The sequence below is a fragment of the Pelobates fuscus genome, chromosome 7 (assembly GCF_036172605.1).
Source record: "Pelobates fuscus isolate aPelFus1 chromosome 7, aPelFus1.pri, whole genome shotgun sequence".
Classification (NCBI taxonomy): Eukaryota; Metazoa; Chordata; class Amphibia; order Anura; family Pelobatidae; genus Pelobates; species Pelobates fuscus.
In genome coordinates this window covers 30,328,108-30,342,594 of record NC_086323.1, presented here as the reverse complement: position 1 = coordinate 30,342,594, position 14,487 = coordinate 30,328,108, and the positions used below count along the sequence as shown (strand labels likewise).

The following is a 14,487-nucleotide window of genomic DNA, read 5'->3' as shown; positions in this document are numbered from 1 at the left end:
CCATCACTATAAACCTAGGATGCCTGCAACGTCAGCCTATTATGAAGCGGCTGAAATGTAAGAACAATATGGATGTGGAATTCTCTGCCTGAAGAGGTGGTTTTATCAGAGTCTATAAAGGTGTTCAAAAAGCAACTGGATGAATAACTGCAAAAAACATGATATTCAGGGATATCCTTTTTAATTTGTTGGGTAATAGGTTCTTGATCCAAGGATAAATCTGACTGCCATTCTAGGGTCAGGAAGGCATTCCCCCCCCCCCCCCCCTAGTTTGTTGCAAAGTTGGAAAGCGCTTGAAACTGGGTTTTTTTTGTCCTCTTTTAGATCAAGAGCAAAAGTAGATGTAAACAGGGCTGAATGTGATGGATGCATTGTCTCTTTTCAGCTGTGTAACTATGTAAAACAATGACAAGTGCATCGGGCAAAGTGTCCAAAAGGTGGACTAAGTATGTAAAACTTAGTATCATTTTGTACATATTGTAGATATACTGCATTAATAAATTGGGGAGTGTACTATATATTTGTAATATTTACTGTATATTTTACTAGGCAGGGGAGTTTTCTTTTTCTTATCAAATGTAAACCTCTGCATTATTATGTTAGAATTTGTTGTACAGATAAAAATTAAATTTCTTGATACCATAATTCTATTTTCATATCTGTTAAATCATAAGATGGACGGTTTTGCTGATGAATGAGTAAATTGTTATTGGATAGCAGAGGAAGCACTAAATCATTCATTTTAATTTGCATCATAGTCTCATGATGTTTACACAATGTAAAGTGGGGCGATCACACGATCCTCTAATAATTATCTTACACAGTGACATCAAAAGTGAAATGGCCATTAACATTATTTTAATTATTATTCATGGTTAATGGTAGACTCTCAAAATGTGGTACATAGTCAAAATGTAAATGGTAACTAGTTAAACAGGTAGATTCTCAGGATTAAAAAGGGATATTCTCTGATTGAATGGGCAAATTCCCAAGGGTGATCTGGGATGTAGGATGAAAGGAACTAAACGGCAGGTTTAGGAATCAGAGTCTAAGCTACAAGTATTGGCAAAGAGAAACAGCATATAATGTAAGTGAAATGAGTAGGTAGATGGAGGTGGGTGTGCATATGAAAATAAAAAGGAACTAAGAGCCCAGATAAATGAACTAGAAGACTGTGATGATTTTCTCAGTCTGACAGCAATTGAGAGAAAAGGATCTTGTTGGGTACTGCTTTTTACCCTGAATAGGAGGATCTACACTTTTCCCCTGAAAAGGGCTGAATGTATCTAGTGAAACGCATTGGGCTATAAGACTTATTTGAACCTGAACTTATATTTTTATTTGTATTCTCTTTTATTGTTTGAAGTGAGCTGCTTCTTTGGCATCCAGCCTCCCCCCTCTCTTTGTTTCGAAATGAAGAGTTGGGGATTTATTGGGAGCCGAGGATTTGCCACATGCCTCACACTCACTGATGTTTTGTAAGTGCAATATGTATTCAATTCTTAGTACTTTAGAATCTCTTAAAGAGCATACACCGTAACATAGTCATATAGTAACATAGTCACATAGTAATCTAGGATGAAAAAGTCCATTGAGTTAAACCTTTAAAACACATCTTTTTATGCGGTTGATCTAAAAGAAGGAAAAAACTAAGTTTGAAGCAATGGCCAATTATGCCACAAAAATAAAATAAAAATCTTCTTGACCCCATAACGGCAATTAGGTTTCTCCTTGGATCAACAACCTGTTCAGATACATATCAATTATACTCTTAAATAATCTCTTTTTCCAGGCCTTTCCAGGCCTTTGTAAAAATATCTACAGAATCCAGTAAGACCACCTCTCAGGGTAAATAATCGACAAATGTATTGTTCTTACTGTGAAGAAGCTTTTCCTTTGCTGTAAGTGAAAACTCCTTTCTTCCAGTCACCAGCCTCCATTGCACTTATGAGTGAGCTACAGCACCATGTCCCAAGGATCACTGTGTACACACTGTATGCATTTCATCATTGTTGAATTAATCCCTGTAAGCACATGCTCATTTGTGGGTATGTGCAAGGAATTATGGGTACTTTGAATTTGCATCAGATACCAGATTATGTTAAATCATTCTTGTGTTTGTGGCCATTTAGATAACTTAACACTTTACATACATTTATTTAAAAACAAAAAAACAAAAAAAAACTGTTTATTTTTCAAGCTAAACGACAACTAATAGTTATTAGAATGTGCTATTAGCTTGGGACCGACAGTTATTCTTTAACAGGGTAGTGATGTTTTAGCTGTGTTGGAATGTGAAGAATGTATGAATAAGTGTGTAAGATCTGCAGGTGGTTACATGTTGGATTTATGGGGTGCAGACATTTGAAATGTTTCTCAATAAACCCCTTCTATTCACACATTATATAGCTTGGAATAACTGGGGCTTTCTCGCCATTTATCTACACATTCTGCCTTTATGTGCATTAATTATAGGATCCTTTCATGAATTCAATAAACACTAAACTGGAATTAGTTGGAAGCCAAATCACAAAAATTAGACAAAAATAACAGATTTCTCCAACAGTCTCCAACTCTGTGTGAATATTTTACCTTATATTTAGCAATTTGCTGTTTTACTGGATATAATTTACAAACTTCAGCCGGGTCATTCATTAGTGTGTAAATTCAGGAAAAGTTAATTCAAACAGAGCGTGAATTTGAAATGTTCAAAGCTCAGCTGTCTGGAGCGAAAATTTGAATTTGCCAGATGAACTCCCAACATTTTAACAAATTAGTAAAAAAAAAAAAAACATGTAACAATAAATTGTGAAAAAAACCTAAAAAAACAGAGAGCAAAATGAAAGCCAAATTATCTGCCTTGAATATTTCCCAATTCAAATTTTTTTTTTTCTAAATTGTCTGGTTTTGCCTTAATTTTGCAATTCCATATTTCATTTTAGTGAATGAACTCTAGAATAATGGACATCCAGGCTTGAAATGACTGTTGGCTTTGGAACTGATGAGCGTGTGTACATTATTAGGATTTGTTCCTGTACCTCTATATTGTTTGTGTTACTCTTTAATCTTCAGCCAATTAAAAAAAAAAAAAAAAAGCAGAGTTAATAACAAAGACTGTCAGGAAGCCAAGATGGCGGTGCTTAGTCCCAGAAAAGATGTTTGGATTTGTACATTTCATTTTGTTTTTCAGACTTCACAAGCATATGTATGTTAAATATGGGTGATAGAAAACCATGATATTAAAAATCCTGCAGATTGACAGCGTCCCTTTAAAAAAATAACAAAAGGGCCAGTGGCCTGTTGCATTATGGGATCAGTAGTTTACAACCTTTTAATGAGTTGATCCATATACAGTTATACAGTCCAGGATGAGGGTGACTGGTCAATATCAAATTAATGGAATATCTTAGTAAAGCCCATTCAGACAAATGAGAAATTAGCTCACGGATACATAGTGACACGGTAAAATTTATAAGATTTGTGAATTCTTCAACATTCTCACAATTTTTCATTATAGGCCAAAATAAGTTGAATAATAATATAGTTGTCAACAGAATAATTTTTTGGCCTATAATTTGAAGTACACACTGTTTAGAAATTGAATAATCCTATCAGTGATTGTAAGAAAGTCAACTTGTGGTTGTTCTAATCTAATGTCGCCATCTAGTGGATATACTACCACAGTGCAAGCATTGAAAATGTTTAATGGCTCTGGATAATTTGGTTTAAAAGCCCACGATTTGCAAAGGTGTCTCCAGAATTGGCTTATAGTTTCTATATACATCATTCTACATACAATTTATATTATATATAAAAAAAAACATTGGTGGAGGAAAGCTTCAATAATGATTTAAGTGATGTTACTGATTCTGTTTTTTATTTATTTTTCCTGCTCTGTTTTGGTGCACGGAGGTATAGTAGGGTTGCCAGATGCCCAGATCACCATTTTTCTTGGACACATATAATATGCTCATTTGTATAGGTGGTATATGAAATATAACATGAAATATACTTCCATTAAAAGGTTACTCCGCCCCTTTTTAGGGGAGGGGGGGCTTTTACCATCTTAAATGCCATTTTGGGCATTATTAATTAGGTTCCTCTCTCTGACATTTTGCTGTAAATCCTGCATTTACCCAGAATCCAGCGCCAGTTGAAGCTCATGATGCTGCAATCCATGCCTCTTCAGACGAAGCCTGTGATTGGATCGTTTTCCCCGGCTCAGAGTGCACGTGTGAACTCTGAGACGGCATGGGGTCAGAAAGTGGGAAGGTGGGGTTGGGAAGTTACGTTTTTTTTTAAAACTTAGCAATATTCAGGGGACAGGGAGGTGGAAACGCCTTTACTCATGGAGAGAGGCAAGGAGAAAAATGCGTACCCGTGCACTGACAACACATGTATTTTTCGCACAGAATTGACATTAGGCAGTCCGGAACAGAATTCTGGGCTGTCAAAGTCATGTGTGCCATGGGTGTATCTAGCTGCCGGAACAAAAGAGCAGATTTCTCTGTATATGCAGTATTTCGCAGATTCCTACCACCATGACCACTTCAAATCACTGAAGTGGTTGTGGTGTTACAAGTAACCATTTAATATGCAGCATTTATTTTCTGCAGACAGGAAATCAAATAATGAAGTTTAATTTGGATTATTCAATGAGTAATTAATTGATTTTCTGCAACCTATGAATTCTACATACTATGGGGATGAACTTTTCATTTGCTGCCTGTCGTTTTATAAAAGCCGTGTGTTTCCAGGAAAACATGGTGGGTCCAGCAATCCTATGATACGACAGAGTTATTTCCTAAAGTGTGACGTGTCAGGAATTCAAAGGGAATTCACAGCGAATTTCACACTTTAGCCCAATATGAGATCTGAGATCATATCTTTAAGAAGTGCCTTAACCCCTTAAGGACCAAGCTTCTGGAATAAAAGGGAATCATGACATGTCACACATGTCGTCTGTCCTTAAGGGGTTAAAACCCATCTCTTTAGGAAAGCTTATAGCCTCCCAGAGTAACCTCTACCTCACATACCTGTCTCTTGCTCTCTCCTATAGGACAGCACTCTCCTCTCTCCTCCAGCTCTGCTTCACTCCCACCTTATTTGATTGCTATTCCCTGTCCTATTGTGTTTTATACCCCACCTCCTATAGACTGTAAGCTCGTTTGAGCAGGGTCCTCTTCAACCATTCGTTCCTGTTAGTTTTCTTGTAATTGTCATATTTATAGTTAAATATCCCCCCTCTCATCATATTGTAAAGCACTGCAGAATCTGTTGGCGCTATATAAATGGCAATAATAATATTAATAATATCTGACAAGGAGCATTCTTCCAGTTTGTTTTTTGGCCAATTTGAAATTCATTTCTAATTCACTTTAAAATGACAACAATTCACATTTTAGTGATAGTTTGTGCCAAATGAGTGCTAACTAATGGGTCTTCAGTGCAAAAACAACTATGGGTCTGTGACAGGCAGAATCTTACAGTCTCTCCTGGGTATTATATTTGAAATTTATTCCATCTCCCCAGAGGAGCTCTGAGTTCCATTTAGACATGGCTAACAAATCAGTTCACAGCTGAGAATGCACTATTTCAATAGTCTTCATTTCTTTTCACATATGTCACTCTTCTAAGAAGTCCACCCTGAGTGTATTCGCCCACACCACCAGGTTCTCCACTTCATCCTCCGGTGGTTCTGTATTTCGCCCAGTTTCACGGTGTGACATCTCCCCCTTGGGATCAAGATCTCTGTCCACCTCAGATTCTGATATTGTTAAATGGGCTGCTGGTTCCATACAGAGCATATCTGCTGGCAAAATAAACATTTTGTTTTATAGTAAATATCTTTAGGGAACCAGTCACTGGCTGGGTTTAGTAATATTTGCAGCTGTCCATGTCTGACAGCCAGAGGCTCGAGTCCATCCTGCTCGAGTATCTACCTACCAACGCAATTCTATTCAGAGGTGTATTTACTAAGAGGCTGACTAGGCCTCGATCTAGGGCGGTTGTTTGAAAGGTACAGCAGCAGAATGGAGAATGCCTGACCCGATCCCTGCCATGAAGAATCCTCAGAAACAGAGCTGCGCAGAGTGTACTCCATGACGCACAAATCTGTACAGCACCGTGCGGCTCACATTCTAATTATCTGTGGGTCCTGACTCACTGATCGGTGCCATATTAAATCTGGCTGCATTTACACACGGATGAAGCCTCCCAGCTGGCAGAGGCAAGCAAGCAGGGAGAGAGTAGAATGTGTTACTGGCTAAATGAAGATATTGGAGATAGAATGGGATACTACTGGATATAGGGAGGAATGGAGAGAGTAGAATGTGCTACTGGCTAAATGAAGATATTGGAGATAGAATGGGATACTACTGGATATAGGGAGGAATGGAGAGAGTAGAATGTGCTACTGGCTAAAGGAAGATATTGGAGATAGAATGGGATACTACTGGATATAGGGAGGAATGGAGAGAGTAGAATGTGCTACTGGCTAAAGGAAGATATTGGAGATAGAATGGGATACTACTGGATATAGGGAGGAATGGAGAGAGTAGAATGTGTTACTGGCTAGAGGAAGATATTGGAGATAGAATGGGATACTACTGGATATAGGGAGGAATGGAGAGAGTAGAATGTGCTACTGGCTAAAGGAAGATATTGGAGATAGAATGGCATAGTGGGGCTAGTGGTGTTGTGCAGAGAGGCACTGAGGCTAGTGGTGTTGTGCAGAGAGGCACTGAGGCTAGTGGTGTTGTGCAGAGAGGCACTGAGGCTAGTGGTGTTGTGCAGAGAGGCACTGAGGCTAGTGGTGTTGTGCAGAGAGGCACTGAGGCTAGTGGTGTTGTGCAGAGAGGCACTGAGGCTAGTGGTGTTGTGCAGAGAGGCACTGAGGCTAGTGGTGTTGTGCAGAGAGGCACTGAGGCTAGTGGTGTTGTGCAGAGAGGCACTGAGGCTAGTGGTGTTGTGAAGAGAGGCACTGAGGCTAGTGGTGTTGTGAAGAGAGGCACTGAGGCTAGTGGTGTTGTGAAGAGAGGCATTGAGGCTAGTGGTGTTGTGCAGAGAGGCACTGAGGCTAGTGGTGTTGTGCAGAGAGGCTTGGTGAGGCCTAATAGAAAGCAGTTGTTGGTGGGGGATTCCATCATAAGAGGTGTGGAGATGGACAATGGTGGTCTTGTGAGGTGTCTTCCCGGAGCTACTGCTCACAGAGACAGGAGACGTATCGGTAATATTGTTAAGCAAGCAAAGCAGGAAGGGGAATTGGATGTACTTGTCCATTTAGGGACAAATGACTTGGCTTGCAATGAGGTTTCAGAGGTTAAGGAAGTTTTTAGTGTTTTTGCCAATGATATACGGCAGGTTGCTTCCACATTGTCATTCTCTGAAGTTCTGCCTGTGCATAACACTCAGAATGACAGGCGGATGCGTATTAGGGACTTTAACTTGTGGCTTGGTGAATGGTGTCGGGAGCAAGGATTTGGCTTTATTGCTCATGGTAGCTCTGTTTGGAATGGAAATAAACTGTACAAAAAAGATGGTTTGCATCTTTCTCAAAAGGGAACAAATGTTCTCAGTGAGCAGTTCAGAGGTTTTGCTAGGATGTATTTAAACTAGGAGGGGGGGGCAAAAGGGTGATAAAACATCAATCCAATTGTCCCCCAAAACAAGGACAGAAGGTGCCTGTAGCAAGTGTGTTAAAAAATGATAAGCTTAGAGTCATGTCTACAAATGCTCGCAGTTTAGGGAATAAGATCCATGAACTTGTGGCAATAATGGCAACTGATAGTGTAGATTTAGTCGCTGTTACTGAGACATGGTATAATGAGAAAAATGACTGGGACATAGCAATACCAGGGTACTCTTTATATAGAAAAGACAGGGAAGGCAAGAAAGGGGGAGGGGTGGCCCTGTATGTAAAGAATAGCATAAAATCTAGTCTAATAAAGGTTAGTGAGGCGAACATAGAGTCAGTTTGGGTTACGTTAGAATTTGGTAATCACACAGTAACTCGTGTAGGTGTGATTTATAGGCCCCCAGGACAAATTGAAGAGTTAGATAATCTACTAGTTGAAGAAATAGCTAAAATGACAATGAAGGGGGAAGTTATCATCATGGGTGACTTTAATCTTCCTGATATAAATTGGAAAACAAAAATAGCTACTTGTGCCAGGAGCACACATATTCTAAACTCCCTACTGGGATTGTCTCTAAAACAAGTCGTTGAGGAGCCAACTCGTAAAGAGGCCATACTAGATTTAGTGTTAACAAATGGAGATTTGGTATCAGATATTACTGTAGGTGAAAGTTTAGGATCCAGTGATCATCAGTCAGTGTGGTTTAATATAAGAACAGTGACTGAGTCACACCACACAAAAACAAAAGTTTTAGACTTTAGAAAAACAGACTTTTCCAAAATTAGAATATGTGTAAAGGAGTCATTATCAGACTGGAGCAATTTAAATGGAGTCCAAAAGAAATGGGATTATTTAAAAGTTGCACTACTGAAGGCAACAGAAAATTGCATTAGGCTTGTCAGTAAAAGCAAAAAATTCAAGAAACCACTGTGGTACTCCACAGATGTAGCCAAGATAGTAAAAAACAAAAAGTTAGCATTTAGTAATTATAAAAAAAACCAGAGTGAGGAAGACAGAATGACCTATAAGATTAGGCAGAAAGAGGCTAAGCAAGTTATAAGAGCTTCCAAATCACACACAGAAGAGAAAATAGCACAGTCAGTAAAAAAGGGGGACAAAACCTTTTTTAGATACATAAATGAGAAAAGAAAAGTAAAACAAGGATTAGTTAGATTAAAAACAAAAGAAGGAAGGTATGTAGATGAGGATAAAGGTCTAGCTGACTGCCTCAATGAATATTTTTGTTCGGTATTTACAGATGAAAATGAAGGAAAGGGACCTCAGTTAAGAAAAAGGATAAATGAGTCATTTATTACACGTGAGTTTACAGAGGAAGAGGTTCTATTTCAACTGTCAAAAGTAAAGACAAATAAGTCAATGGGACCTGATGGAATACACCCAAAGCTATTAAAAGAGCTTAGTGGTGTACTAGCAAAACCATTAACAGATTTATTTAACCAATCATTGATAACAGGAGTAGTCCCAGAAGATTGGAAGTTAGCGAATGTTGTGCCCATTCACAAGAAAGGTAATAGGGAGGAGTCGGGCAACTATAGGCCAGTAAGCCTAACTTCAGTAGTGGGGAAAGTGATGGAAACCATGTTAAAGGATAGGATTGTTGAACATCTAAAAACACACGGATTTCAAGATCAGAGACAACATGGGTTTACTTCAGGGAGATCATGCCAAACTAATCTTATTGATTTTTTTGATTGGGTAACTAAAATTATAGATCAGGGTGGTGCAGTAGACATTGCTTACCTCGATTTCAGTAAGGCTTTTGACACTGTTGCACATAGAAGGCTTATCAACAAACTACAATCTTTGAGTTTGGATTCCAATATTGTTGAATGGGTAAGGCAGTGGCTGAGTGACAGGAAACAGAGGGTTGTAGTCAATGGAGTATATTCAAAGCTTGGGCTTGTCACCAGTGGGGTACCTCAGGGATCTGTACTTGGACCCATTCTCTTTAATATTTTTATTAGTGATATTGCAGAAGGTCTTGATGGTAAGGTGTGTCTTTTTGCGGATGATACTAAGATATGTAACAGGGTTGATGTTCCAGGAGGGATAAGCCAAATGGAAAATGATTTAGGTAGACTAGAAAAATGGTCAGAGTTGTGGCAACTGACATTTAATGTGGATAAGTGCAAGATAATGCATCTTGGACGTAAAAACCCAAGGGCAGAGTACAGAATATTTGATAGAGTCCTAACCTCAACATCTGAGGAAAGGGATTTAGGGGTGATTATTTCTGATGACTTAAAGGTAGGCAGACAATGTAATAGAGCAGCAGGAAATGCTAGCAGAATGCTTGGTTGTATAGGGAGAGGTATTAGCAGTAGAAAGAGGGAAGTGCTCATGCCATTGTACAGAACACTGGTGAGACCTCACTTGGAGTACTGTACACAGTACTGGAGACCCTATCTTCAGAAGGATATTGATACCTTAGAGAGAGTTCAAAGAAGGGCTACTAAACTGGTTCATGGATTGCAGGATAAAACTTACCAAGAAAGGTTAAAGGATCTTAACATGTATAGCATGGAGGAAAGACGAGACAGGGGGGATATGATAGAAACATTTAAATACATAAAGGGAATCAACACAGTAAAGGAGGAGACTATATTTAAAAGAAGAAAAACTACCACAACAAGAGGACATAGTCTTAAATTAGAGGGACAAAGGTTTAAAAATAATATCAGGAAGTATTACTTTACTGAGAGGGTAGTGGATGCATGGAATAGCCTTCCAGCTGAAGTGGTAGAGGTTAACACAGTAAAGGAGTTTAAGCATGCGTGGGATAGGCATAAGGCTATCCTAACTATAAGATAAGGCCAGGGACTAATGAAAGTATTTAGAAAACTGGGCAGACTAGATGGGCCGAATGGTTCTTATCTGCCGTCACATTCTATGTTTCTATGTTTCTATACTACTGGATATAAGGAGGAATGGAGAGAGTAGAATGTGCTACTGGCTAAAGGAAGATATTGGAGATAGAATGGGATACTACTGGATATAGGAAGGAATGGAGAGAGTAGAATGTGCTACTGGCTAAAGGAAGATATTGGAGATAGAATGGGATACTACTGGATATAGGGAGGAATGGAGAGAGTAGAATGAGCTACTGGCTAAAGGAAGATATTGGAGATAGAATGGGATACTACTGGATATAGGGAGGAATGGAGAGAGTAGAATGTGTTACTGGCTAAAGGAAGATATTGGAGATAGAATGGCATACTACTGGATATAGGGAGGAATGGAGAGAGTAGAATGTGCTACTGGCTAAAGGAAGATATTGGAGATAGAATGGGATACTACTGGATATAGGGAGGAATGGAGAGAGTAGAATGTGCTACTGGCTAAAGGAAGATATTGGAGATAGAATGGGATACTACTGGATATAGGGAGGAATGGAGAGAGTAGAATGTTTTACTGGCTAAAGGAAGATATTGGAGATAGAATGGGATACTACTGGATATAGGAAGGAATGGAGAGAGTAGAATGTGCTACTGGCTAAAGGAAGATATTGGAGATAGAATGGGATACTACTGGATATAGGGAGGAATGGAGAGAGTAGAATGTGTTACTGGCTAAAGGAAGATATTGGAGATAGAATGGGATACTACTGGATATAGGGAGGAATGGAGAGAGTAGAATGTGCTACTGGCTAAAGGAAGATATTGGAGATAGAATGGCATACTACTGGATATAAGGAGGAATGGAGAGAGTAGAATGTGCTACTGGCTAAAGGAAGATATTGGAGATAGAATGGGATACTACTGGATATAGGAAGGAATGGAGAGAGTAGAATGTGCTACTGGCTAAAGGAAGATATTGGAGATAGAATGGGATACTACTGGATATAGGGAGGAATGGAGAAAGTAGAATGTGTTACTGGCTAAAGGAAGATATTGGAGATAGAATGGGATACTACTGGATATAGGGAGGAATGGAGAGAGTAGAATGTGTTACTGGCTAAAGGAAGATATTGGAGATAGAATGGGATACTACTGGATATAGGGAGGAATGGAGAGAGTAGAATGTGCTACTGGCTAAAGGAAGATATTGGAGATAGAATGGGATACTACTGGATATAGGGAGGAATGGAGAAAGTAGAATGTGTTACTGGCTAAAGGAAGATATTGGAGATAGAATGGGATACTACTGGATATAGGGAGGAATGGAGAAAGTAGAATGTGTTACTGGCTAAAGGAAGATATTGGAGATAGAATGGGATACTACTGGATATAGGGAGGAATGGAGAGAGTAGAATGTGCTACTGGCTAAAGGAAGATATTGGAGATGGAATGGGATACTACTGGATATAGGGAGGAATGGAGAGAGTAGAATGTGCTACTGGCTAAAGGAAGATATTGGAGATAGAATGGCATACTACTGGATATAAGGAGGAATGGAGAGAGTAGAATGTGCTACTGGCTAAAGGACGATATTGGAGATAGAATGGGATACTGCTGGATATAGGGAGGAATGGAGAGAGTAGAATGTGCTACTGGCTAAAGGAAGATATTGGAGATAGAATGGGATACTACTGGATATAGGGAGGAATGGAGAGAGTGGAATGTGCTACTGGCTAAAGGAAGATATTGGAGATAGAATGGCATACTACTGGATATAGGGAGGAATGGAGAGAGTAGAATGTGCTACTGGCTAAAGGAAGATATTGGAGATAGAATGGGATACTACTGGATATAGGGAGGAATGGAGAAAGTAGAATGTGCTACTGGCTAAAGGAAGATATTGGAGATAGAATGCGATACTACTGGATATAGGGAGGAATGGAGAAAGTAGAATGTGTTACTGGCTAAAGGAAGATATTGGAGATAGAATGGGATACTACTGGATATAGGAAGGAATGGAGAGAGTAGAATTGGCTACTCCAAGGGCAGTGAAAACCCCACATTCAACAGTGGTTCCAGTGCAGCATGATGTTTATAGTTCTCGCACCATTATGAAGTAACTGTGATCCAGAACAGATTTAGTAGATGCCCAGGCAGGAATACATTCAGATACACAAAAATAAGTCCTGTGCTCAGACTCCCACTACTCCTGGGCAGCAGCAATGACAATAGTACACAGCAGCCCCAAGACATACAAGTAAAAATGGGATTCCATGTGTTCCCTATTAAGGGTTAATAAGTATGTAGGGGTTTAAAAAATACCCCTCTCTGTCTCATTAGAGATATATTTGCCTGCAGCTGAAGGAAACAAGGTGAATTGTTAATGTAGGACCCACCTTAGAGGTTTGCCTTGACGTGGCTTGTGGGCATTCCTCTCATGGCCATTGGAGTTGAACTAAAAACCTCAATTTATTTAAATATGCACAGGAATAAATTCAGGCCTCTGGCTGTCAGAATTGGGAGGCTGCAACAACTACATCACAGTAGCGGCCATGTTTTTGTTTTTCCCTTTGATTTTCCTTTTTTTTATGACCCTTTATCTTAATGATTACACTGGTTCCCTTGTTAATGGTCTTTGTTTACATTCATTATCTTTTCTCCTTGGGCCAGATCTCAGTATCTGATTCTGGCGTTTTGGTTCTCCTCTGCTCACAATGTCTGCTGTTTGCACTTCTGTTAGATTTTATTTACCGTATATACTCATACACACACACTGCACTCATACACACACACTGCACTCATACACACACACTGCACTCATACACACACACACACACACACACTGCATTCATACACACACTGCACTCATACACACACGCTGCACTCATACACACACACGCTGCACTCATACACACACACGCTGCACTCATACACACACACGGCACTCATACACACACACGGCACTCATACACACATACACTGCATTCATACACACACACACTGCATTCATACACACACACACTGTAAATAAATATTCAATTAATATCATTTTTTTAGGATCTAATTTTATTTAGAAATTTACCGGTAGCTGCTGCATTTCCCACCCTAGTCTTATACTCGAGTCAATACGTTTTCTCAGTTTTTTGGGGTAAAATTAGGGGCCTCTGCTTATATTCGGGTCGGCTTATACTCTAGTATATACGGTACTGAGAGTCTCGCAGTTGGGGCAATAGCCCACCAGGGCCCACCCCTAGAAATGCCCATGTTAGAAGGAACGAACAAGAGACAGACTGAGATAAATAGATAACGCTAAAGGAATGGATAAAAGATCTAATGCAGGAGCACAGAGCTCTCTTCATAGACTCTAGAAATTGGCAGACAAATAGTAAGACTGACAATTAAACAAATCCAAAATGGAAACAGTAAATTGCTTAAAGCCAAGTGACAAATAGTGATCCAGGTGTGTGTAACACATTATCAGCAAAGAAATAAATCACAATAAATGTGATCTGTAAATGCTAAATGTTACGTTGAACAGGGAGAGCAATGGATAACTCAGTACAGGCCCTATAGGTAATCTTCAACGTCATTAACCCAGAGTTGCAGTTTTTGGTCAAACCTTTCCAAAATGCTTTTCGCAGAGCCCAGAAAGAATTTGGTCAGCCTGGATATACTGCCTTAAAGCTTTTCTGTAAATCATTCCAATCCATGAAAAGTAAATATTGATATAAAGTAAAGATTAAGAGCAGCCGAGGGGGCATTTGTCCTTTCCCCACACGGGAGTCCACATCATCTCTAGTGATAAGTTTGGTTGAACCATACCTGACAATCTGCACATTAGGCATTCCGGGGTACCCCTCCTCACTGATATCTGAGGTGAAGACGTGTTACTGTATAAACTCCCAATGTGGAACGAGGTGTACCTGTCAAAGAAAGACCCAATTTTTAATAATCCCTTTTGCATTAGATGAATATTTCAGGCTTTAATCCCA

The 14,487-nt window shown here is 39.4% G+C and overlaps 1 protein-coding gene across 1 annotated transcript in view; it reads right to left on the bottom strand.

Moving 5' to 3' along the window:
- Positions 1-5,329: 5,329 nt before the first annotated feature.
- The window catches only part of UBE2U (ubiquitin conjugating enzyme E2 U), a 67,721-nt gene continuing 58,563 nt past the window's right edge, over positions 5,330-14,487 (bottom strand). The window contains exons 10-11 of the mRNA XM_063427880.1: positions 14,318-14,418; positions 5,330-5,809 (exon numbers count right to left, since the gene is read on the bottom strand). Coding sequence (XP_063283950.1) covers positions 5,625-5,809; positions 14,318-14,418 — 286 coding nt within the window. The 3' untranslated portion in view covers positions 5,330-5,624. The remainder of the gene's footprint in view (positions 5,810-14,317; positions 14,419-14,487) is intronic.